Below are 24,762 nucleotides of genomic sequence, written 5' to 3'. Positions count from 1 at the left end.
TGTTTCCTCCCCGGTCTTCAGTTCTTCTTGTGTGAACCTTGCATCGAGGTCGACTGAGCTGACGTTGGCCGTTGGAACCTGATCTTCCCGAGGACGCTTATCTTCGGCTCTTGGTTTCTTGTTGGAGCTGGTCGGAGGAGCGATCAGCTCTAGTCCTTTGACGGATGCATCGAAGATCCTTCTCGCAGCTTCAATGTCGGCGTTGATGGTGGCCACTTTCCCTGTCCTCGTGTAGAACTTCATCTTCAGATGGACTGTGGAGGGCACGGCAGTTAGCTCGGCCAGTGTTGGGCGTCCGATGATGCAGTTGTACAATGTTTTGCAGTCGATTACCAGAAACCTGGTTTTGACTTGTCTGGACGCTTCCCCTTCCCCGAAGGTGACAATCAGCTCGACGTAGCCCCATGGTTTGGTGGTGGCTCCGTTAAAACCTTGGAGGTCGGAACCCACATAGGGAGTGAGGTGCGAGTCGTCCAGCTGCAGTGTTTGGAAGAGGTGGGAGTACATAATGTCGACTGAACTGCCTTCATCTACCAGGACCCGTCGCACATCGAAGTTTGCCATTCTGGCTCGGACGAGAAGGGGAATGGTGGCATTTGGAGCTCCGCCGGGCAGTTCTTCGAGATAGAAAGTGATTGGCTCTGACTTTCCTCGGAATTTCCGAAGAGTAGGGCCGAGATCTGCATTGGCGCTGAGTAGCTCGTCGAACTTTCTCTTGACCGAACTGACGGTGAGAGAGCCGGGGTCGCCGCCGTTGGAGATGACCATTGCGGTGGGGAAATGTTCCCAGGTGCTGAGGGCGGTCGTCACGCCGACTGAAGGGATGAAGTCTTCCGGTCGGGTTACGGACAGCGCGACTTGGAGCGGTCTGCTGTCTGGTGAGTTCCCCTCGTCAGAGTTTCGAGGGATGTCTCTTCTGGAGGGTTCTCCCTTCTTGGTGTATTTTGCCAGGTGGCCCTCTTTGATCAGGGTCTCTATGGCATCTTTGAGATGTACGCATTCGTCGGTCATATGCCCGTGACTCTTGTGGTACTTGCAGTATTTGGACTTGTCCGTCCCCGGTCTTGTAGGATTTGACTTCGGGGGCCTGATGTTGGATTTCTTGAACTCGGCGTTCTGGCAGTCGGACAGGATTTTCTCCCGGGAGGTGTTCAAAGGAGTGTAGTCGTTGAAACGCCCTGCTGGTCCTCGCCGTTCTTTGACATCTCGGGCCCGGTCGTCCCTTCTTTTGTCTTGTCCTCGGCGCGACCCCGAGTCTTCGAGGTTTGAGCTGCGAGCGGCGCCACTGCCCCTCGGGGCTCTGATTGCGGCTGCCTCGCCTTCCTCAAAATCGATGAATACCTTTGCTTTGCTGAGGAGGTCATTCATCGAGTTTACCTTCTCGATCTTAATAGCTTTCTTGAAGTCACTGCCGGGGAGAAGTCCTCGTTCCAAGATGTACCTCTTCATGTAGTCTTTTGTCTGCACTTGGACGGCCTCCTTGTTGAATCTTTCAAGGTAATCTCGGAGAGGCTCGTTGGGTCCTTGGACTACGGCCTCGAGATTGGCTTCCGATTTCGGTTGCCGTCGGGAGGCTGTGAAGTGGCTCAAGAAGAGTTCTTTGAGCTCGGTCCAAGAATGGATGGAGTTCGAAGGGAGGTTCCTGTACCAATTCATCGCTCCCTTCCTGAGGGTGGTCGGGAAAATGCGGCACTTGATCGAGCCTCTGACGACGTGATAGTCCATGACCGCTTCGATACTCCGGATATGGTCGTCGGGGTCAGTGGTTCCGTCGTATTGGTCCAATGCTGGCGGTTTTTCCATCCCCCGAGGGAGGCGGGCTCTCCGTATACTAGCGGACAAGGGGCTGCGGAAGTCCTCCTCGTCGCTCGGCCCTGGTGAATCGTAGTGCCTGTTTCGTCGGGGATCTTCTTGGTTGTTACCCGTCGTTGCTTTGGAGGGACCCCGACGGCCCTGTTCGGGGGAGGGGCTTCTTTGTTCAGCGGTTTCAGGTTTCTGGTTCTTCCTGTTCTTTCTGTGTGGAGAACGGGAACGAGTCCTCCGGCGGCGATGTCTTCTCGGGGGAGACCTTGAAGAGGACGGGGAACGCCGACGGTATCTTCTTGGCGGTGAGCGCGAGGAGGAATAGGAGCGTGACCTGTAGCGCCTTCGTGGGGAAGGGCGACGTCGCCGCTGTCTTTCCAGCTCGTGAATTCGGTCATCCTGAATTCTGAGGAGGCTGTTGGTCAGTTGTATTTCCTTGAGCAAGCGGACGGTAATGGGGTCAGTGCCTTCGGGAATGTTGAGCGGCTCCTCTTCTTCTCCATGACGGGCTCTCTGCCTCTCGGAGGTGTGGGTGAATGAGGAAGCATGTTGCCCGTCGCGAGGGTCGGTTTCATTCACATTCTGGGCATGTTCCGGCACGTTGGTCGTTCGGATCGGTTCGCCGTTCTGAACGTGCCCTTCTGGAGGAACATGGTCAACATTCTGGACCTGTTGTAGGACCTGCAGCAGCTGGGTGTCCTGGGTTTCATGCCCGGAGCTTTGTCGCCGACGACTCCCCCGACGATGATTAGCTAGCTCGCGGGAGGATTCCTCGATCAGCTCTTGAAGGAGGAAAGGGTCAGAGCTTGGGATGTTGTTGTTGTCAGCCATGACGATTGGTGATGGTTAGCTTTGATCTTTGTTCTTTAAAGATGGGGAAGCAAGTTTCCCACAGACGGCGCCACTGATCGTACCTGATCAGAAGAATCGTCGTAGGCTGCTCGGACTGGATCTTCTAGGAAGGAGGAGGAGGGGGGGGGTGTACCTGCAAGGTACTCCAATGCCAAAGTAAGTTGACGAGCAGAGGAGCGCAAGTACTAGCTAAAGTGAGTAAGAATTGAATACCTGACCCTCTAGTTGAAGAGGGTATATATAGCCCCCAGCGCTGGGCCATGATCTCGCTATTGGGTTGGATTCCCAAGCCCAACTAGGAGACTGCCAGGTTTCCTGAGCGGAAATATCGGAGGTGCGTGTATGCCCTCTGTCCTGGTTAACCGCTCCGAAGTCCAAGGGAAGACGCGGTCTTTTAGGAGCCACGTGGGATCCGAGTTATTCGGAGGATTGGATATGAAGGAGCCCTGCGCGGAGCAGGGTCCTCGGCAAGGATGATGTCCGGGGGAGAATGAACGCCGAGCGCGGTGTTGGTGCCGAGCAAGGCGTGTCGGAAGGCCATGAACTATACATGGGCCTCTGAGGCTTATTGGGCCGAAAGCGGTGTTGGGCCTAGCCTTGGCCCAGTCCAGAACATGTATTAATATAAGAGTGATAGTACAATAAAAATACAATTTGGATCTTTGAGTAGTTTTCTTTCATATTAAGTTATTTTATTTCCTTCATGTCTTTTTCTTTTACTAAGCCAAACAAAGGGTACAAACTTTTACTTTGGTGCAACTCTTTTTCCACTTTTGCTTATATTTACTACGTTTCACTTTCAAAAAAGAAAGTGTGTTGAACAACACTTTTCTTACCAAATTTCTTTTCTATTTTTCATTGTTTAAATTTTGAAAGTCAAACTACCTTGTCTAGTTGTATAAAAAAAATCATAATCACAATTAAAATAATTATGATATTGAACTTAATAGGATCATGGATATCACAAAATTGGTCGGCTGGTATCTTTCTAAACACGTATTCATGACAATATATTTTGAACATAAACTTTCTAAAAGCTGCTAGGCATATTTGTTGAAAGAAAAATCAATTTTTTTAATAAATAATTTATTCAATGAAATTAAATTTTAATTTATGATTATAATTATCGTTGAGTATAAAAAAAATTGTAATTCATGTTCATTAATACTTGACACGTTATAAATCAGGATTTAGATTAGTATATGTCTTTTAGAAACTGATTAGAATATTTTTCGTAAAACTATTAAAAATTAATTTAAACAATTTTTTTGTTTTGTTTTGAAGAATATATTACTGAAATTTACACATTTTTTAATATAATAAAATTGTTTTTTTAATATAATAAAATTAAGATGAATTGAATTTTAAGTAGGAGTATGGGTGGAAATAGGCTAGACTTTATAAGGCCTGGGTATGACCTATGATAAACTTGAAAGGCCTGTGGCCTATAGTAGGCTTAAGAGTCTGGCCTGATCTGAAAGCCTATTTAAAAGCTTATTTTTCATTATGGTTTTCAATTAATCCATATTATTTAAGAAACCTTATAAGTCGTCATATGCATATATAGACCGACCTATTTAGCCTTTGTTCTAATATATGTGCATATATAGGCTTGCCTATTTAGCCTTTTTTTCCTAATAAACATGCAAATATAAGCCGATCTATTTAGCCTATTTTTAATATATATGAAAATATAGGCCGGCCTATAAGGTTTGATAGACTTTTTTAATAGCCTAAACCTGACCAATTTTATTAAATAGGCTTTTAAAAAAAGCCTAAGCCTAACTTTTTTGTTAAATAAGTTTGGCCTGGTCTGACTTTATATAGGCTAGGTCATAGGCCCGATAATCCAGCCTGACCTATTCCCACCCCTAAGTAGGAGTGACAAACGGACATGTCTGTTTGATTTAGACTTGTCCTACAAAAATCCACAAAAAAAATAAAGCGAGACAGACACACTTAAGGATGCAAATCTAAAACTTTGACATGCCATACGCTAAAAGTGAGGGGAACGAGTCAGACCCACGAGACTGCTACTTTTAGACCTAAAGATACAAAAATGTATATAAATATATGTGTCCGTAAAAGACCGCATAAAAAATAAAACGGAACGATCACATTTAAAAGTAAGAGCCTAAATTTATAGCCCACCTCGCACTAAAGTGTCGCGGAACGGACATATCTAATAGTTCCGTTTTATCACCTATTTTTGAGTATCAGTTTCCAATTTATCAAGAGTATCAAATTATATGCACACAGGTAACGCTTAAGATCCACACATTTTTTATATTTTACTCTATTTTTTTTTCTTGATTCATTCAATAATTTAAAGGTTTGACTGATAATCTTGCTGGCATACTTTCGTGACTTACAATTTACAACTCATATAAGTAGTCCATCATTTCAATTTCGATTCGAAACATCTTAGTATAAAAAAACTTCATATTTATAAGTCTTTTATTTTTTTCATCTATTTTTGTTTTTCATAAGCCAAAACAAAGTATAAATTTTCTTACTTAGTTGTCACTCTTTTCCATTTTATTTATATTTATTACATCTCACCTTTTCTCTCAAAAAAGAAAGTGTGTTCAACATATTTTCCTCACCAAAATTTATAGCTATTTTCTTATTGATTAAATTTCAAAGGTCAAACTACCTAGGCTAATTGTATAATAAAATCACTATGTCTCTAATCACAATTAAAATAATTATGATGTTGAAGAGTGTTTCTACCTATCGAAGCAAAGTCTTTTCTTTTTTTACAATAGATTACTATTGGTTATTGAGTTTGTAACAACTCGTTGAATTCTTGGTCTTCTCCATAAAAGGATCATGGGTAAGACAAACTTGGTCGGCTGGTATCTTTTTAGACACAGATTTATGTTAGGTCCGTTTCAATTTAATCAATCAGTTCTGATCCACATAGTAAATCGACTAATCTGATTATGTTATTTAGGGAGACAACTCGTTTGTCAAGTCTTATTTAATTATAAAATAAATTTAATTGTCTTTTCTTCAATATCTCGTATGTAAATACCTAATTATTTTTTGAGAATAATATTCATACACTGTCAGTGTAAAATTATTTTACACGTTCAACCAATAAAAAAATCAACAAAATGCTGTCATTAAAATTTTTTTAAAATAAAGGTGAGGTGTAATTAGATGCATGGTTGTGATTGGTTGACAGTGTAAAACTATTTTACAGTCAGTGCATGACTTATTTTCTCTTATTTTTTATTTAATCACAACTGTTTTAAATATTTTTCTTTTATGAGGGAGGAAAAAAAAATCCATTTTTAGGCAAAGTCTCACTGTCTATGAAACATGTTTTTTTTTTTTTTTTTTTGATATGAAAGGCAATTCCATTAATGAGGAAAACAAGCAACAGACTCAGGCGGGTTTTTATCAGGATAACCCCCTAACCAAGTTCTTGAACCTAGCAGTTTGCCCCACTTTACTAAGTCATGAGCTAAAACATTACAGTCTCTAGAAATAAAAGCTACTGACGAAAACGAAAAACCATCTAACATTTCCTTACAATCAGAGACAATCGGTTCAATGACAGCATAATTTGTGATTCCATTGATACAATCAACGACTGCGAGAGCATCTGACTGAATCATGAAATTGTTCATCCCCAAACTCTTTGCAAGCCACAGCCCCCACCTAATTGCTAATGCTTCTGCTATGGCCGGTTCAACCGAAATGAATTGTCTGCTGCAGGCAGACAACAAGAGTTCATTATACTGATTCTTGACAACGCAACCAAAAGCGACGACATCTTCATCAAAAACTCCAGCATCAACCTGCATAAAATGCGTAGCCAAGGATTTCCTCTCTTCCTTGTGAAAATCCTTCTGCTCCTTCCCTTTCAAAACCACACACCTACTAAAGTCTTCAGACCACTCCAGTGCCTCCTTTGCGTTTTGGACGGGACAAGCCTTTTTGTTCTTATATAGCAAATCATTCCTGGCCAACCAGATTTTGTGAAGCAACACACAAATGATACGAATGCTGAAACTATCACCGCAACGGAACACATCTAACAGCCAGTCCCCAATAGCAACATCTGAGGGTACTCGGTAGGACAGAATGGAAGAAAAGAAGGATTGTCTCGCGAAATCACATTCTAAAAATAAATGTTCAGCAGATTCAGCAGCAGTATTACAAAAGGAACAGCTGACATCTAACCTGATACCTCTCTTCCAAAGGTTAGTCTTGGTGGGGAGAATGTTCTTCGCTAGTCTCCACAGAAAGTTCCTAGTTTTGTTCAAAACAGGGGCACGCCAGATTTCTTTCCAAAGGTCCTGGTATGGCAAACAGGAGGGACCCGGCTTCTTCGCTTCTTTTTCCTGCAAACATATACGGTACGCAGATTTTACAGAATACTCACCGTCCTTCTCGAAATGCCATATTCGCTTATCAACCATACCTCTCGCCGATAGAGGAATACTCACAATATTTGAAGCAGTGGTGTGTTCAAAACTAGAGAAAATCAGTTGTCGATCCCAACTGCCAGTGTCCTTCTCAATAAGATCACTCACTTTGGCTTCTTCTCCAAGGGACAGTCCCGTATCTCTCACTTTGAAACCAGGCATGTTTGGAAGCCACTGGTCCTTGTAAATGCGAACTTTTTCCCCGTTGCCAATCCTCCATCTAGTCCCTTTTAGTACCAGATCCCTTGTGCCAATAATGCTTCTCCATGAATAACTAGGCTGAAAACCTGGGCCACAACATTCTAAGGAGTTCCTTGGGAAATATCTTCCCTTCAAGACTTTACCCACCAGAGACTCCTCATTTGACATTAACCTCCAGAAGTGCTTACCAAGAAGGCTCGAGTTGAAATCGCTCAGCCCCCGGAATCCCATACCTCCCCCTCTTTTTGTCTTGGCCAAATTTTCCCACCGCAACCAATGAACTTTCCTCTCGCCATTTCTAGCCCCCCACCAAAATTTTGCTAACATTGCTTCGATCTCATGACAAATAGACTCCGGCAGCCTGTAGCAGCTCATTATATAACTAGGTATGGCCTGAGCCACCGCCTTGATCAGCACTTCCTTCCCTGCCCTGGACAAAAACTTTTCCTTCCAACCCTTAATTTTCTTCCAAACACGCTCCACAACCATCGCAAATACCTCCTTTTTTGACCTCCCAAAAACAACCGGCAAACCAAGATATTTCGAATGGCTGTTGACAGTCTTTATACCCATCCTTGAGCGGATCATATCTTTCTCATCTTCCCGCACGTTTCGACTAAAAGAAGCCTCAGACTTGTCAAGGTTCACCATCTGTCCTGAGGAGGCTTGGTATTTTTGCAGAATGGCCATGATTCTGTCACCCTCATGCGGATTGGCTCTTGCAAAAAGCAAACTATCATCGGCGAAAAAGAGGTGGGTTATGACCGGGGCAGCACGAGCAACTTTAATGCCATGGATAGAGCCTTCATGAGCTTCCTTCCGCAATAAGCCGGATAAAACATCTGCACACAAAATAAATAAATAAGGTGAGAGAGGGTCTCCTTGCCGGAGACCCCTGCTGGGAACGAAACTATTCGACGGCTGCCCATTCAAGAGAACTTTGTAGGAAACCGTCGAAATGCAGCGTTGAATGACATTCACCAAGTGTGAGGGGAAACCCATAGAGGAGAGAACTCCAATAACAAACGGCCACTCCACCCGATCATACGCCTTAGACATATCGAGTTTGAGAGCCATCACCCCACGCTTCCCTTTCTTCTTCTTTTTAAGCCAATGGAAACACTCCATCGCCACAAGTGCGTTGTCCGTTATGAGTCTCCCTTGAACAAAAGCGCTTTGTTCTTCATCAACTATTTCGGGCAGGCATCGTTTTAAGCGGTTAGCGATGGATTTCGTCACGATCTTCATCACCACATTGCACAGGCTTATCGGTCTAAAATCCTTAGGACAAGAGGGGTTTTTGCATTTAGGGATAAGAGAAATGAGAGTACTGTTGATTTCCCCCGGATCCCTATTATTGTTCAACACCTCCAAAACTAAACTACACACATCCGGACCCACAAGATTCCAATACTTTTGGAAGAAGAGCGCGGGAAGTCCGTCGGGGCCAGGCGCTTTTAGCGGATGCATCTGGAACAACGCCTCTCTAATCTCTCCTATTGTAAAGCGTTCTTCGCACAAACTGATGTGATGAGGTTTAAGTTTACCTTTTACCACCGAGCAAACCTCCGAAATATTAGTGGGCAGCGACGTAGTAAACAACTCAGTGAAGTAACTGACTAACAGCTTTTCACATTGTTCCTCCCCCCTACGCCAAACTCCGTTTTTGTCTTTTAGCTTTGAAATTGAGTTCGTCTTTCTTCTTTGTTCCGCTTTCTTGTGGAAGAACTTTGTGTTTTTATCACCATGTTCCAGCCAAAGAGCTCTACTCTTCTGTCTCCAAACAACTTCCTCCACTTTCAGCAAATTATTACGTTGAGCCAACAAAGCCTTATACCGCAATCCGGACTCCTCGTTAGTATCCCACTCCACACCACTGTTTAACATACTCTCCAATCTCTTTAGTTCTTTACTGATAGCCCCCACTCTATACTCTTTGAAAGAATCCCCAAGGCGCTGCATTCCATTCAGCTTATTCACAACCTGTCCATTTTGGCTACCCCACAACTCTTTGATCAAAGACTCACACTTAGCATCCTGGCTCCATGCTTCTTCGAATCTGAAAATATGACTCCTACGCCTCCTTTTTTCACCTAAGTCCGACTCCAAATCAATTTTGATAACCGCGTGGTCGGAACCAAAACGAGAGAGGTGGTGAACTTTTATCGGCGAGAATCTGTGTATGAACTCCTCTGTAGCCACGCATCTGTCGAGACGACATTGGATATTTTCTTCCCCTCTCCTCCCATTTGTCCATGTAAATTTATGCCCCTCAAAACCAAGGTCCAGGAGCCCGCACGCATCCAGAGTATGTCTTCCATGCGACAGCTGAGACATCGTTCTGGAGTTACCTCCTAATTTCTCACTATCCACCACCACATCATTCAAGTCTCCAAAAAATATGGCTCTGGATCCTCCCCTACTTCTAAGATCTTGAATTAAAGACCAAGTACGTCTCTTATTGTGTTCCTCTGGGAAACCGTAAATACCATTAAAGTGCCAGACCTGATTATCAAAACCATCTATCACCTCCCCTCCTATATGGTTAAGAGAGAAAGAAGTGATGTTAACTTGCACCACCTCTTTCCAAAACAGAATGAGTCCACCTGCCCTTTCCTTCCCCAACCCGTTGCAATCCACAGCAAAACAGAAATCACAACCGCTCCTTATTTTAACCCTTTCCACTTCCCCTTTTTTTAACCTCGATTCCATAACAAACACCACATCGGGATTTTCGACACGGAAGAGCCTTAACAAGGCTCGAACTGCACGGGGACTCCCTAACCCCCTGCAGTTCCAGCTTAATATTTTCATTGTTTCAGGCGGTGTTGGTCTTCCAACACCACCTCTGGTTCAGGTAAGCATGTTACTCTTGCATCATCTGTTTTCTTCAGCTTCTTCTCCCCGCTACCACACTCCTCAATAGTGCCATCAAGGATCATCACGTCCACCAAATTCCTCTTCCCGCTTTCTAACTCAGACTTCTTTCCGATAGAGCCAATCCCCTTCCTAACAACTTGCCTCCTAATCCATTTCTTCTTCCTTCCTGACTCCCCTTTTTTGGTGATTTTTTCCTTCACCCCCACATTTGAAATGTCTACAGCCCCTAACGACTCCGCCATGGCTTCTATCTCCAACATGTTCTTTCCTTTAACCAAACCTACTGCTATCTCCTTTGAGGCCTCCCCCTTCCTTCCTTCAGATACTTTTGTTTTCCTCTTGTCTTGTTCCACTTCACCCTCTTCTACCTCCTTGTCTTTCTCTTTGGATTCGCATCTACTTTGCCCCGACGATATGTTGAACAGACTTTTACTGCAAGAACTCGAAGTAGAACCCTTCTTTTGAGACTCCTCCTGGACTCTAGGTAACGGCGACGCCCTTAACCAGACCCCATAGGATAGTTCCTGTTCTTCCAAATCTTCAAATCCTTCTTCACTAAGGTCTCCAACCGATTCACAATCTTTTAACTGATGTCCTACCCGACCACACACGAAGCAAAAAGTTGGTAATCTCTCATATTTAAAATGGACTCGCAGGTTTTTCTCTTTGAATCTCACCACCGTACCCCGCTTTAAAGGCAATTTGAGATCAATTTTCACCTTAATGCGCAAGAACCTCCCGTTTCTGTGAGCCTCCTTCAGATCCATCTCCTCAAACTCTCCCAGAATACCACCCAACTTCTTTGCCATTGCCTCCGACCTGAGTATCAATGGCAGCTCGTAAACTCTGACCCAAAAAGATCCGAAGTGCATATTAAGATCTGACGGTTGTTCGTCTCCTGAGACGCGAGCAAGGACCAAGAGGTTTCTGTCGAAACTCCAGGGACCATTCCTCAGGACGCCCTCTAAATCTCTCTTCGTCGTGAATCTGAACAGAAATAGATTTTTATTCAGCTCTTGGACTTCCACCGGATTTTTCAGCCTCCAAGCACTGATCATTGTACTGGTAAAAGCCCTCGAATTGAAGTTGTTATCAGACCAAAGTTTCCCTGCCAATGTTCGCTGAAAGACCTCTTCTTCACATCCTTCTTCGACCTCCACAGTGATACCTTCTTCTTCTTCTTTTGACAGTTGGATGTTCTTCCATCTATCCATGATTATCAGCTTCCTTCTCCACACGCGGGCAGCTCAACACTAATCACTGAAAAAGGCCTTCTGAAAGCCCTATCCGGAAGCGCACAAGGGTTACAAAGAGACACCCCAAAAAACGGATGGGGGGAAACCAAAATAGATTTGGGAGTGAAAAAACCAGATAGACTGGAAGGTGAAAGACCGCCGCGCAAAACCCTAACAGGGTAGAGGAGGGGAGAAAACACGATAAGTTTTTAGAGAGAGGTTAGAGCTTCTCTCACTAGAAACACGTGGGTAAACTACAATAACTTATTGTCTATGAAACATGTTTCATTACATCATTTATGTAATTTGATGTTTTTCATCATACTTAAATTCAATGCATAATTAATCCAGACAAGGATGTTGAGTATAGATAAAAACATTTCCATCAAAGGCACTATAACTATTTTAATAATTTATTACATTTGAAACTAAAATTGGTGGGTAATCGATCAAACAAAAACAGTATCTGAAACTGTCAAAATGAACCAAAAATAGAATGACCATTATTATGAAAATGAATTATTTTTTCATTTTTGTTATCTAATAAGTTATTAGTAAAATAATCACATCATTAATCAAGCAAATATCCCACCTCAATTTTGTCTTGATTCTATTATTAAAAAACTCCCTTACAAAGTACTAACGTTAATACGTATGCATCAAAATGTGACACCAAATATGAAAATAACTGATGGAAAAAGACAAATACTTAAAAATTATGCTATTTTGTCTAATGGTGTACACTGTACACCACCAAAACATTCCAATATGATTGAAAATACAAACATTAATGGAACAAATTAAGTACATCATGCTATTAAAGTTTGACAGTGTCAGAAAATTAATTTCTTACCAATATAAAGAAGATAATGTTGAGATAAAATAAAACTATATAATAAAATGAAATTGGAAAATTAAATACAATCTATCTGTGTGTAATATTCAAACCATATAATGGTCAGGTCCATCATATAATGGTCAGGTCCATGGTATGGTTTTTAGAGAAAATCAAACGGAATTTAATTAAACTATAATAAAAATTTATTCCAACTAAATTGAACTATTTCAATTTACATAGAACCGAATCGAAATCAACCATAACTATTAATTTGAAAAGTTATTTTGAAATTACGAACCGTACCGAATTGTTAAAAGTTAATTTTACGAAACCAAATCATTTATTAAAGAATCGAATTGTTAAACTATTTTTAAATTAAAAAAAATTGTTTTTAGTATTTTTTATTTTTCAGTTTGGACAAAGTTTATGTACATTTCTATAGGTGTGGTTCTTACTATTTTCTAATGAAAATATGACAAATATACTTAAATATTATTTAGTGAGCGAAAATAGGAGAAATATGTTTATGTGTAAGTGGAAATTATATACTTGTCATATTTTCATTGGAAAATAGTAAAAATCACACCTAAAGAAATATACCTAAGTTTTGTCCTTTCAGTTTTAGTTCGGTTCAGTTACTGATTGGTTTGGTTTCAATTTCGGTTCGATTCTAGAATTGTTTGTACAATATAATTTGATTCACTAATCAAATATAATAATTTGATTATTTTAAATTTAATTCGGTTCAGTTCGATAATTCGGTTCAATTCATAATTTTTTTAACAAATCCTAATTGTCATAACCACATTTCACCGATCTATTTAACGGAACTTATTAAAATATTTTTATTATAATTTGTTTTATTTTTCATTATTATATAATATTAATTAGATACATAATAAAAATTTAAAATTAATATTACATTTAAAATTGAAAATAATTTTTATTAAAAAATGAAAATAAAATTTACTATAAACTTATTTGTCAAAGTTGTATTTTTACAAAAAAGAAAGTATTTCACAATAATGAGTGTACAATTATTCTTATTTGGTAACATCTTTCTGAAATATCCTTTACTCCAAGAAATTATTATATAAAAGTGAGATTTGATTTTTTTTCAAAATTGAATAACTTTCAAAATTTTATTACCTTAATTTTTATTTTTGGAAAATAAAACTAAAGTAGTATGTTAAATTAACTAGTTTCTATTAATTAGTCAAAATTAAAATGAATGTCATTAATTTCATTTATAATTATATTATTTTAAATTAAAACTATACAATAATAACAATTTTAACACAGAAACAAAAGTGTTATTAATATTAACTCTTAATTGGTTTAGTGGTGGTTGACGCTGAACTTGATAGGAAAAATTACGCTCCGATCTCCACAACTACAATAAGAAAAGAACTGAAACTATTTGATATCAAAACTGACCCCGAACCAAATTATAGAGTGGTGATATAAAAAAGTGTTAGTATTAATATTTCAATGAAGGCCATTTTAGTAATTGAGTAACATTAAAAAAATATAAAAAGTAGTCTTTATTTTACTCTTTTTCTTTTTCTTTTCCAGTTCTTCGTCAACTTCCACTACATAGAGAGAGCTCTGTGTTATTTAATACTCTTTCGACTCAAAAACCGAACATGCCGAATCTTTCGTTCTGAGCTTCCGAGTTGAATCGTTCACTGAGTCTAACTACCGAGTTTGACGCTGCACCGATCTTCCAGTATGTTCGACGGCTTGCTCGGCCGTGGATTCGCCGCGAAATGGTTCGGTGTTTCGATTTGTTGTTTTTGTGATTTTTTGCATGTTTGATTTAGGTTTTGGTAGAGAAGAATTGGAAGAGTTTATGGAAATGTGGTTATGATGCGGTTTTTGATTTTGTTTTTTTGTTCAGTAAATCGTTGATGAAATTGACGAAGAATCGGATCGATGTGGTAAGGAGGAAGAGGAAAGCGACGGAGAAGTTTCTCAAGAAAGATATTGCTGATCTGTTGGCGAATGGATTGGATGTTAATGCTTATGGAAGGGTAATTTGCTTCTTGTTTTTGGTTTAGTTGTTGTCGTTTCAATTTATGGATTCAGTTATGTGAGATTATTATCTGAAAGCGATCAATATAGGTTTTCGGAGTTTTGGTTTTGCTTGTTTCAACTGGTAGTCAAATGTAGAACGGATTCTGAATTTTGATGATGATTTGGTGATTCAAGACTTTTTGCATGTTTAGTTTCCCAGTTGGAGCATTTAGAATTGATTATGGATGTAAAGATTTGATTTTGACATGTTTTGTTGTTTCGAGTAGAATTGATTCGGCTTTTCAGAATTGATTCTACTTGAAGTCAAGATTTATGTAGCTTTTGAGTATAAACGTGATTTTTACACTGAAATTTCAACTCACTTTTGTAAGAATTTATTCAAACATAAATCACTTTACCTTCAACTCACTTTTAGGCATAATCAATTTTACAAAATCAATTCACTAATAATCAAATTTTTCACTGCAGGATAAAACACACACTTTGTTTTTATTCGGCTTATAACTAGGAATCAGATTTAACTTGAGTGAAATGGGAGCAGTTTTTTTTTTCACTGTTTTTTTTTTTGCTTAAATCGATCAATATAGTTATGCTGAGTCTTGGTCTAGCTTGATTCTACTGCTAGTCAAAGAATGTAGAACAGATTCTGAATTTTGATGATGATTTGGTGATTCAAGACTTTGTTTTTATTAGGTTTATAACTAGGAATAGGATGGAACTTGGGTGAGATGGGAGTAGTTTTTTTTCCACTGTGTTTTTTCTGTTTAAATCGATAGATATAGTTATGTTGAGTCTTGGTCTTGCTTGATTCTACTGCTAGTCAAAGAATGTAGAATGGATTCTGAATTTTGACAATGTTTTTTGCAATTTGAGACCAGTGTTGTCGATGGTGGATGAAGCCACACTGGCTACTTTGCAGCGCCGTTATAGCGGATTATGGCAAAAAAACCCGCAATATTGACCAATATTAACCATTACGGCGAGCCCAAAAACCACATGTATATCCATCATTGCGCCGCCATGGCGGATATTTGATAACCCTGTTTGAGACTAGTTTTATTCGGTTTATAATTAGGAATAGAATGGAACTTGAGTGAGATAAGAATTTTTTTTCCACTGTGTTTTTTTTTATTCAAATCAGTTGAAATAGTTATGCTGAGTCTTGGTCTTGCTTGATTCTACTGATAATCAAATAATGTGGAATGGATTCTGAGTTTTGATGATGTTTTGGCGATTTGAGACTTTGTTTTCGGTTTATAATTAGAAATAGAATGGAGTTTGAGTCAGATGAGAACTGTGTTTTCCACTGTCTATTTTGATATAGTTATGCTGAGTTTTTTTGCCTCGTTTGATTCTACTAATCAACAAAGAATGTAGAATGGATTCTGAATTCTGATGATGTTTTGGCGATTTGAGACTTTGTTTAATTTGGTTTATAATTAAAAATAGAATGGAACTTGAGTGAGATGAGAACTGTGTATTACATTGTGTTTTTTCTTATTAATTTATTGGAAATTTGAATATCTTATCTGCTGTAATTGCTTATTTTGAATTGATAGTGATAGGGATCGCAAATTAAGATAAATGAAAAATATAATATTGATTGAACTAAGAACTATTACAGAGACTAATCCCTATAATCCCAGAGCAAATGCTCCTCAGAGGAGAGATGAATCTCTCTCTGCCCAAACCCTAACCCTAATAGGAAAATCAGAAAATAATAATCATACTAGCTACTTCCCCATACACTCCTATTTATATGGGGAATACTAACTAAACTAACTCCTATTTATTTGGATGATAAAAACTAACTGACTAAGCCACTCCTAATTATTTGCGGAATAAAAACTAACTAATTGAGCTAACTCCTATTTATTTGGTTTGGACTAAGGCCCAAACCAATATCCTAACAATACCGGCAACCAAAAATACAACCTTGTCCTCAAGGTTGAGATGAGAAAATGTCCTTCAACATATAACAATGACATGCCAAACACTTCCCTTGCAAGGTAATGATGGGTCTAAAACAAGACCAAATTTGCACTTCAGCAAACCACAAACCATACTTGGAGTTCATTTTCTTGAAAGATAACAACAACACTACTATAGCTTTTGCATCTCCCTGGATCCCATTGTTGAGAACTTGATAGACCGACTTCAAATAATCGAACCTGTTGCACATCTTCATTCTTACTATCTCTTGATGGTCTGCAGCTTTTCTCTTTAAAACCCCTTTGAAATTGTCGCTTTTGCCTCAACTTTTTTTGGATCCTTCCCTCCTTCAGCAACCATGATGCACGCTAAACTGATATTGTAACCTGCATATGGCGGATCTGGCGGCGGCAGCCGCATGCACATGCGACGCCTCATCTTTTTCATCTTTCCTCTCTTCTCTACTCTCTCTCTGACCACGGATTCGCTGAGATCTGGCGGCTTGGCCGACGGTTTTTGCTTTAGAAGGTGCTTCACGAATGAACCAATGTCTGATGGTTTCGGCGGCAGTGTGCGAGCCACCAATATATAATTTTCGTGCTTCTCCTTGGCTTGCGTCAGATGTAGAAACTCCATCCATGATTTCCACGAATATGATGATTTGGAATGGGGAGGGACCCTCTTCCAACAATATCTGACCGGTGACGACGCGGTCAAAGTCTTCTGAGATGGAGGTGATATTAATGACTCTAAACTCTTTGACTTCATCAGTCCCTTCTCTGGCTTCTCAGCCACAAGGATCGCATCTTTGCTCACCCCTTTGGTTTCCTTCTTCTCCATTGCATCTCCCTTTTCCGACTTTGCATCTGTATGAAACTCTGTTCCACAGTTCTCTTTCATAACATTTGGTATCGGAAACACACTCCAATCAGAGCTAAGATTCTCTACGGGAATATGCCCCACATGCTTAGCCATCTCTGTCCTTAGCAATTGACGAAACTCCAACTTAAAGGATTTAATCGATTCTTCCAATCTTCCCATTCTCAATTCAATTGTGTCAATTCTCTCAACCATTCCTTCTTCTAACACTTCTTCTTCTGCAATCATCTTTGAATGACACAAATGCTGGCACCTCGACGATCCGGTAGGTCGGACCAATTGATAGGGATCGCAAATTAAGATAAATGAAAAATATAATATTGATTGAACTAAGAACTATTACAGATACTGATCCCTATAATCCCAGAGCAAATGCTCCTCAGAGGAGAGATGAATCTCTCTCTGCCCAAACCCTAACCCTAATAGGAAAATCAGAAAATAATAATCATACTAGCTACTGCCCCATACACTCCTATTTATATGGGGAATACTAACTAAACTAACTCCTATTTATTTGGATGATAAAAACTAACTGACTAAGCCACTCCTAATTATTTGCGGAATAAAAACTAACTAATTGAGCTAACTCCTATTTATTTGGTTTGGACTAAGGCCCAAACCAATATCCTAACAGATAGTGACCTTAGAACTTATGAGAACTTTAAACTTGGCAATAATTATTGTGTTTGAAACACACTATTTTCTTAATTTAACTCTTATCTTTATTCATGAGATGGTTTTACAGGCTGAAGGGCTCATTGCTGAGTTGACATTGACATCTTGTTATGATTTTGTTGAGTGGTCCTGTGATTTTGTGTTGAAGCACCTTTCAGTGCTGCAGAAACTGAGGTATAAATATATTTAAATGGTTATGATTTAGATGTAAATGCAATGTTTTTATTTCTCATGGGTGTTTTTTCATTTGAATCTTGACTGATAATTGATAAAAGCAACATGCCAGGCTTGATGTGTCTATTTTAGTTGCTCGGGCATGAAAGTAGATTTTATTTTTAGGTTTAAATTTATGGAGCATGAAAATGAGTAATGACTAATGAACGTTTCAAATCTTTTACAGTGGATGCCCCGAGGAATGCAGGGAAGCTATAGCGTCTCTGATTGTTGCGGCTGCTAGATTTTCTGATCTACCAGAGTTACGCGACCTTCGGCAAATATTTCAAGAGAGATATGGAAACTCCCTAGAATGTTATGTCAATCAGGAGGTCACTCTCAGTTTTTTTATATCATTACAATTATACACATTTATGACTTATTGAACTGACTGTTAAATTGCTAATTGTTAGTTTGCTGCAAGTTTGAATCCAAAGTCTTTTACCTTGGAGCAGAAGGTTCGCTTGATGCAAGATATTTCTTCAGAATTTTCAATAAAGTGGGATTCCAAAGCTTTTGAGCTGAGGATGTCAAAATCCTCTGCTTTCGCACAGGTGTTCTCCTCGACCTCTTACAATTTTAAAATTTTTTCAATTCTTGATGCAGTTAACGTTTTTCCCCATTATTGACATAACTACTTTCTTCCTGAGATTTTTATTTTTCAGTTGGGAAATCTTTTTAACAAATGCTTATATGTTTGTGTACAAGCCAATATACCTTAACAATAAAATACATTTGCTTGTGCAGGGCCACAATACTTACAAGCCTGACCATTCAGTTGGTCATAATAAACCTTTACAAGGTAAGGATGAGGTTTTGTTAGCGAAAAGTCCCGACTATTCTAACAAGGGACACAAATTTCGGAATGACAAGGAAGCTGCCTCTTCAAAAGGAGATGAAAATTATCTTCATCCCAAATCTAAGCCTGAAAAAGGATTCAAGCCTACAAGTAAGTATGATGAAGTCAGTCTGCTGAGGGATAGCCATGGCAATCCGTTACTTGGAAGAGAAGAGCTTACTTCCCCTAAAGGTGGCTACTGGAAAGAAGGTAGTATGCTAAAAACAATAGGTTCTTCTTCTCAGGATAAGAGAGTACAACAATTCGAAGATGGTTCTGATTTACATGATAGAAGGGGGAATGCCGTTCGTGTGAGAGAAAGCCAGGATGCAGCCACTGCTAGGAAATCTCCAATTCATGCAGGATTTCATTCCAAGAACAATTTGAATGAGCCATTTGCTGTTAATCATGGTGGCCTACCTGATCCTGATATCTCTCAGCGAAAGGTTCAAAAGGATGAAACTCCTAGGGTAAAACCACACTACAGTAATGCCATCCCACCACCTTACGTGAAGCCTAATTCTAAACTCAAGACCAACACACAAAGAACTGAGTTAGTATCTCCACATTTTGAGAATGACGACATCTCTACAAATCCTTCAATACATCAAAAACCGGATGCTGCTTCTACGACAGAGAGAATCCGATCTGATTTGGATAATTCTGAACAAGATTTGCAGGCCACTAGAAATGCACAACAGAGTAAACAGGGCTATGAGAAAGAACTCCATGATCATGAATATGCTAAGGAATTTCCTGTTTTAAAACCAAAATCTGTGAGGCGTAAGCACTCAAAATCACGGTCTACTCACAATGATGCTACTAAGGAAGATTCTGAAGTTGCGAGTAAATCAAGGAGCAGGAGACGAGACGAATCAAGACGTGGCTTACAAATTTTATTTGATGATGAGCAACATAAAAAAGATGAAGAGGAAAGGGTAATAGATAGATTACTGATGCACTATAGCAAAAAGCCATCATCCATTGCTGGGCCTGAGAAAGCAAGAAGAAGGTCTAGAAGTCGCCATGCACACCAAATGGATGATGGACCTGATAAGACACCGGAGACGGTCCCTCGAGCACCTCGATCAGTTTCCCTTCCTCATGAACAATCACAAGAGATGGAAGTCAAGAAAGTGTTTACTCGAGCTGCTTCGTTTCAGCCGGATAAATCAAAAGAAGCTCGACATGTGCATCCCAATTTACCTGAGTATGATGATTTAGCTGCTAGGCTTGCATCCTTGAGAGGAACATGAGAGTGCGAAATAGTATACATGAATGAATACTCTTCTCTTATCAACATAGTTATGTGATCACCGTGTTTTACTATGATGTACCGATAGGGTATTGATGAAGAAAATTGCATGGTATGATGCTTTGTTAATTTGATTACAATTTGGTGACTATTCCATAGCTGTAGTATTATTAATCAGCCATGGCTATGCCTGTGTTGATGGTGTGCAATTGTCAAGTCACCATTTTTACTAAATGGTGGCAATCTACAACATCAATTCATATTTTTTCAAACCTTGTATGACTGTAAAAGTGTTCTCCACAGTAATTGACAATGTTTTAATTTTCTACTTAGTTTAGGATAAACGTAGTTTAGACTTGAAGTAGATGTTCCATCGTGTCGAATTTCTTGAAGTTTTAACACAAGTATCACCGATGTTGAAGTTGAAGGGGTGTTGTATAGGGTCTGATTGTTTTAGTTTTAAGAAATAGATTTTTTTTTTAATTTCAAAAAAATGTATTTTATAAAAAAAATATAAAATCATTTTTAAAAATAATTTAAGTTTTTTATGAAAAAAATATACAAATAACTAAATTTAGAAAAAAAACAAAAAAAAATGTTTTTTTTTGAAAATTTACCAAAATAACTAGGTTTGGGTGGATTTGGGTGGAGCCCTATACATAGGCGCCATCCCCATGGTGTCATACAGTCATAGCACATTCATTTAAGAGTATGCGCCATTTAGAATTAGTGCAAGTCCAATTAAGTTTTTTTTTTCTTTTCTAATTTTCTTTAAGTAATATTAAATATATAATAATTATTAAACAATCGAAAAATATATATTAAACATTCAAGATAAAACAAGATTACAAATATAAAAAAAACAATACAGATATTTTAATGATCATCATCACTGTATGGATCCATGATTTCGTACGTAGGCGTCTCCGAACACGTTGAACACATTGACCCTAACCCTTTGAGATTCCTGTTGTGTTTAGGTAGATTGCCCTTGTAATAGCTCTTCAATGCGCTTGTTGTTCATGTATTCCGTCAAACCACTAATTGTCTCGGGTACCTGCTATCAAATAGTTGGTTGCCCATACCATCAAAGTTTTGTCGTGGTGGTGAGGGTGATGGGAACACAATTTCTGGTTGGTAGCACTCGACATTTGAACTGGCTTGGGAAAAAGACATTGTTGCTTGGGGTGTGTTATGGCCATATGTTTGTTGTTGGGTGCTACGATAATGTGACGTTTGTGGGATTAGTGGATCGCTTGCGTTGTATTCCTCAAGTTGGCCCAAGTTAGGGCTAAGTTGAGATGTCTCAAGATCATCGAAAGCTAAGTTATGATTTATATATGTCAAGAAATCTTACCTCTTGTGAGCAATGAACCGTCATTGAAGGTGAAAACGATAATCTTTCATATCGTTACAACATACAACTATACTCCATCTTATAGAAATGTGTGATTAGCGAAAATCAAGGTAATTGAAATTGTGCATGGAAATTGGGAGGACTCATACAAGCAACTTCCACCTTTCTTGATTGCGCTTCAGATTTATGCTCCTGACACCGTTTCTATATTAGAAATACTGCCGGTGCATGCTCCCGATGGAACGTGTGTCCAAGGAAATGAGATATTCCATTGACTATTATGGACTTTTCAATGTTGCACAAGAGTATCGGGTTCTACTACAAGAAGGTTGGTGCAACTGCGAAAAGTTTCAAGTCTTTCGCATGCCTTGCTCCCATGACTTTGGGTAAGTGTTCCGGTTTGGTTCGAGCAATTCCGAAACACTTTTTTAAAGTCTTCCGAAACGTATTTTCTTAAACTAGAAGTCTTTGTTTAAGTGTTCTGGTGTATAAATTTACATACCAGATGACTTTCTCAAGGTGTTTTAGATCGCATGTGTAAGGATGCAATTTTCTGATTTTTTTTTTGGTAAATAATAAAAAATGAGTGAAATGGTAAATTTGTTAAAAACATTAAAGAGCAGAATTAATATTTATTTTTTTAAAATTGTGGGGATATAAGACTAATTATAAGAGTACGAAGTAAAATTTTCGATGAAGAAGATCTGGAACCATGAGATTCTATGCCTAAGCGGCTAAGCCCAATTCACCCCACTTTCGAAGAGGCCCATAATTAACTAAATATGATAAAACAACAATTTGTCAATTAAAACCCTAAATTCCAAAAAAATCAATTAAAACCCTAAATTCCAAAAAAATAGTAATAAATAAATCCTATAGCAATACAACTCAGTTGCTCCATTGAAACCACAAATTGGAATCACACTGAACTCAACTGGCCGGAAAACCAAAGGTTGCCGGAAACGTTGACGGAGTTGGTTGTCGTCGGAAGTTAGAACGCAATAATTCGTTTAGGTAAACTATTAAAATTCACCTCTCTCAAATCCTCAACAGTACGAATATATATGCATAAGCTAATTTAAATTGATGTTAAATCATTTGCATCACTTGATTGATTCAGGAATGTCGGAGAAAAAGCCGGTGGTTGGACTCTCATGGCAACCGAAGTTGCCTTTTACTTCTCTGTCAAAGGCTACAAATGATCACTCTCAAGCCCAATTTCAAGCCAAGGGAACGCATAGCACTATTTGGAAACCAAATTCAGAATTGGTTAGTGGGCTATTGGTTCCTCCCAATGATCCCAGAAAATTAAATAAGTTATTGAGACAGCAAGTTAAAGATACTGCTGGAAAAAGATGGTATGATCTAAAGTATTTGTGTGTGTTTTTAGGTTAGAAATCATAATGGAGGAGTTATCTAATTATATTTAAATCTTTATCAGGTTTGACATGCCTGCTCAAACCATGACCCCTGAACTGCAGAGAGAACTGAAGTTACTAAAGGTGATTGAGTTTTCGACATTATGTTCTAATTAATCTCTCATATCGATTATAGTGGTTAATTATCCTTTTTTAAAGTATTGGTTTCATGCTTCTTGCCGGTGATCTAAATTTATATGTTTGTTAAGAGTATTGACTATTGATGGCAATCATCGAATTGAAACCTTCTGGCAACTTTCCTTATACTGAGAGTTTAGGGCGAAATTTAAAACCATAGTTCATCAGTTCACTTCAATAACATTATAATTGTAGACATTTATGCGATATTTGCTAACATGGATATCAATGCATCCGTCAATTTGTCTTGAGCTATCTATTTGTGCCTTCATTTATGGAAATATGATACTTATACTTTAATATGTATACATTGGTTGATGGTCACAGTTGAGGGATGTCATTGATCCAAAACGGCACTACAAGAAGGGTGATTCAAAATCAAAGACTCTTCCAAAGTACTTTCAGGTAAGTTCAGTGTTGTTGAAACTTGAAAGTCCCATAAAAAATTTATTTCTGGATGATTCATCTATAACTTTTTTTACCATTGTTTATATATGATCAGATAGGAACAATTGTAGGTTCCTCGCTGGACTACTTCTCAGGAAGATTAACAAAGAAAGAGAGGAAAGAGTCGTTTGCAGATGAGTTGCTTGCTGATCAAAATAATTCAGCTTACAGGTAAGATCGGCATTGGAAAACATATTTTCCCGGTTAAGTTTGAAAGAGCATGCAATGCAATCTCTTTATTGAGCTTAACTTTACTTCATATCAACGTTTTTTGTAGGAAGCGTAAGGTTCAAGAAATCGAAGAGCAGAGGCAACCAGCTGGGAATAAAAAGTGGAAGAACAATGGCCAAAGTACTTGGAAACGGGCAAAAGAAAGGAGGAAGTTCTGAAATTGACAGACTTTTTGGAGTTTATTACATTCAGTTTTGTTCACATGCCAGGAAATTAATGCAATGAAACAGTTTATAATTACTTATAGCAGTTTATAATTAGTTATAATTACTTATAGTGTTTACTCCCTGTCTCATAAAAGTGTTTCATTTTTACTTTTTCTGTGTTAAGATAGTTGTTTATTTACAATTTTAATATAGCATTTATTATTATTTTTCTACAGCTATACCTTTATTTATTAAGGTTCATTTTATTTAACTATTTTACTAACTATAATTAATAACGGTATTCTAAATAAATCATATTAATATTTGTTTAACTAAAACCAACACATGTAATATATTTTTAAGTACAAGGGAGTAAATAGTTGAACATAATCGAAGTTTACTGGACCAATCTACTCTAAACTGACGGAAGAACAAAGACTTAGATTCACCGAATCCGGTCAACCTAAAGGATCTCACAACTCAACATAGATTAAACTTAAAGCCCTAAAATATCTCATAACTCAACATATCCATGAAATTATTCTTCTCTTAGAAAAAAACTCCTCACATATGAACTCATAAACAAAAGCCAAGTTAAATCTAGCTATTTGCTTAAGTTTCATGCCTCCAACTCCTCCACCTATGATTGCAGCAGAGCTGAAGGCCTTGCTTTTTTAAGTTTTCACTACTCCACCTATGATGCTAACAATTTAGAGATAACTTTTGTCACCTTAGGGGTGTTTCCTCAACACAGTGAAAAGTCACAAATCTTTTTAGAATATGAAAATACATCTTCCAGACGCGTATTTTTTTACATACTCTTTAACGTAAATTGATGAGCCACCCTTATTTTACCAGAATTTAATCTGAAGATGCGTGTCTGTATTAACATTAGAGTGAGTCTGGAGATGCATTTTCGTAAATCTCCGTAATTCAAAATTCAGTGAG

General features: G+C 38.6%; 3 protein-coding genes across 3 annotated transcripts; 2 read left to right on the top strand and 1 right to left on the bottom strand.

Moving 5' to 3' along the window:
- Positions 1-10,105: 10,105 nt before the first annotated feature.
- On the bottom strand, positions 10,106-11,389 carry LOC131638391 (uncharacterized). Its single transcript, XM_058908950.1, has one exon. It carries the CDS (start codon positions 11,387-11,389, stop codon positions 10,106-10,108), a length of 1,284 nt encoding a protein of 427 aa, XP_058764933.1.
- Positions 11,390-13,824: 2,435 nt separating this feature from the next.
- LOC131638397 (uncharacterized) lies at positions 13,825-20,409 on the top strand. The gene is made up of 6 exons (XM_058908955.1): positions 13,825-14,020; positions 14,149-14,281; positions 17,842-17,945; positions 18,172-18,316; positions 18,398-18,538; positions 18,732-20,409. Exons 1-6 carry the CDS (start codon positions 13,980-13,982, stop codon positions 20,076-20,078), a joined length of 1,911 nt encoding a protein of 636 aa, XP_058764938.1. The 5' UTR covers positions 13,825-13,979; the 3' UTR covers positions 20,079-20,409.
- Positions 20,410-22,267: 1,858 nt separating this feature from the next.
- LOC131638390 (rRNA-processing protein fcf2-like) lies at positions 22,268-24,047 on the top strand. The gene is made up of 6 exons (XM_058908949.1): positions 22,268-22,448; positions 22,555-22,792; positions 22,876-22,936; positions 23,318-23,395; positions 23,493-23,608; positions 23,715-24,047. Exons 2-6 carry the CDS (start codon positions 22,557-22,559, stop codon positions 23,824-23,826), a joined length of 603 nt encoding a protein of 200 aa, XP_058764932.1. The 5' UTR covers positions 22,268-22,448; positions 22,555-22,556; the 3' UTR covers positions 23,827-24,047.
- Positions 24,048-24,762: the final 715 nt, after the last annotated feature.

This window comes from Vicia villosa, unplaced genomic scaffold (genome assembly GCF_029867415.1).
Source record: "Vicia villosa cultivar HV-30 ecotype Madison, WI unplaced genomic scaffold, Vvil1.0 ctg.002304F_1_1, whole genome shotgun sequence".
Classification (NCBI taxonomy): Eukaryota; Viridiplantae; Streptophyta; class Magnoliopsida; order Fabales; family Fabaceae; genus Vicia; species Vicia villosa.
This window is presented reverse-complemented; position numbering and strand designations above follow the sequence as displayed.

Excerpts from the sequence above, each read along its gene's own strand:
- LOC131638391 (XM_058908950.1), bottom strand. The coding sequence starts at position 11,389 with ATGGATAGATGGAAGAACATCCAACTGTCAAAAGAAGAAGAAGAAGGT.
- LOC131638397 (XM_058908955.1), top strand. The coding sequence starts at position 13,980 with ATGTTCGACGGCTTGCTCGGCCGTGGATTCGCCGCGAAATG. Across the intron at positions 17,946-18,171 it reads TCAGTGCTGCAGAAACTGAG|TGGATGCCCCGAGGAATGCA; the intron begins GTATAAATATAT and ends AATCTTTTACAG. Across the intron at positions 18,539-18,731 it reads AATCCTCTGCTTTCGCACAG|GGCCACAATACTTACAAGCC; the intron begins GTGTTCTCCTCG and ends TTGCTTGTGCAG.
- LOC131638390 (XM_058908949.1), top strand. The coding sequence starts at position 22,557 with ATGTCGGAGAAAAAGCCGGTGGTTGGACTCTCATGGCAACCGAAGTTG. Across the intron at positions 22,937-23,317 it reads GAGAACTGAAGTTACTAAAG|TTGAGGGATGTCATTGATCC; the intron begins GTGATTGAGTTT and ends TGATGGTCACAG. Across the intron at positions 23,396-23,492 it reads CTCTTCCAAAGTACTTTCAG|ATAGGAACAATTGTAGGTTC; the intron begins GTAAGTTCAGTG and ends ATATATGATCAG.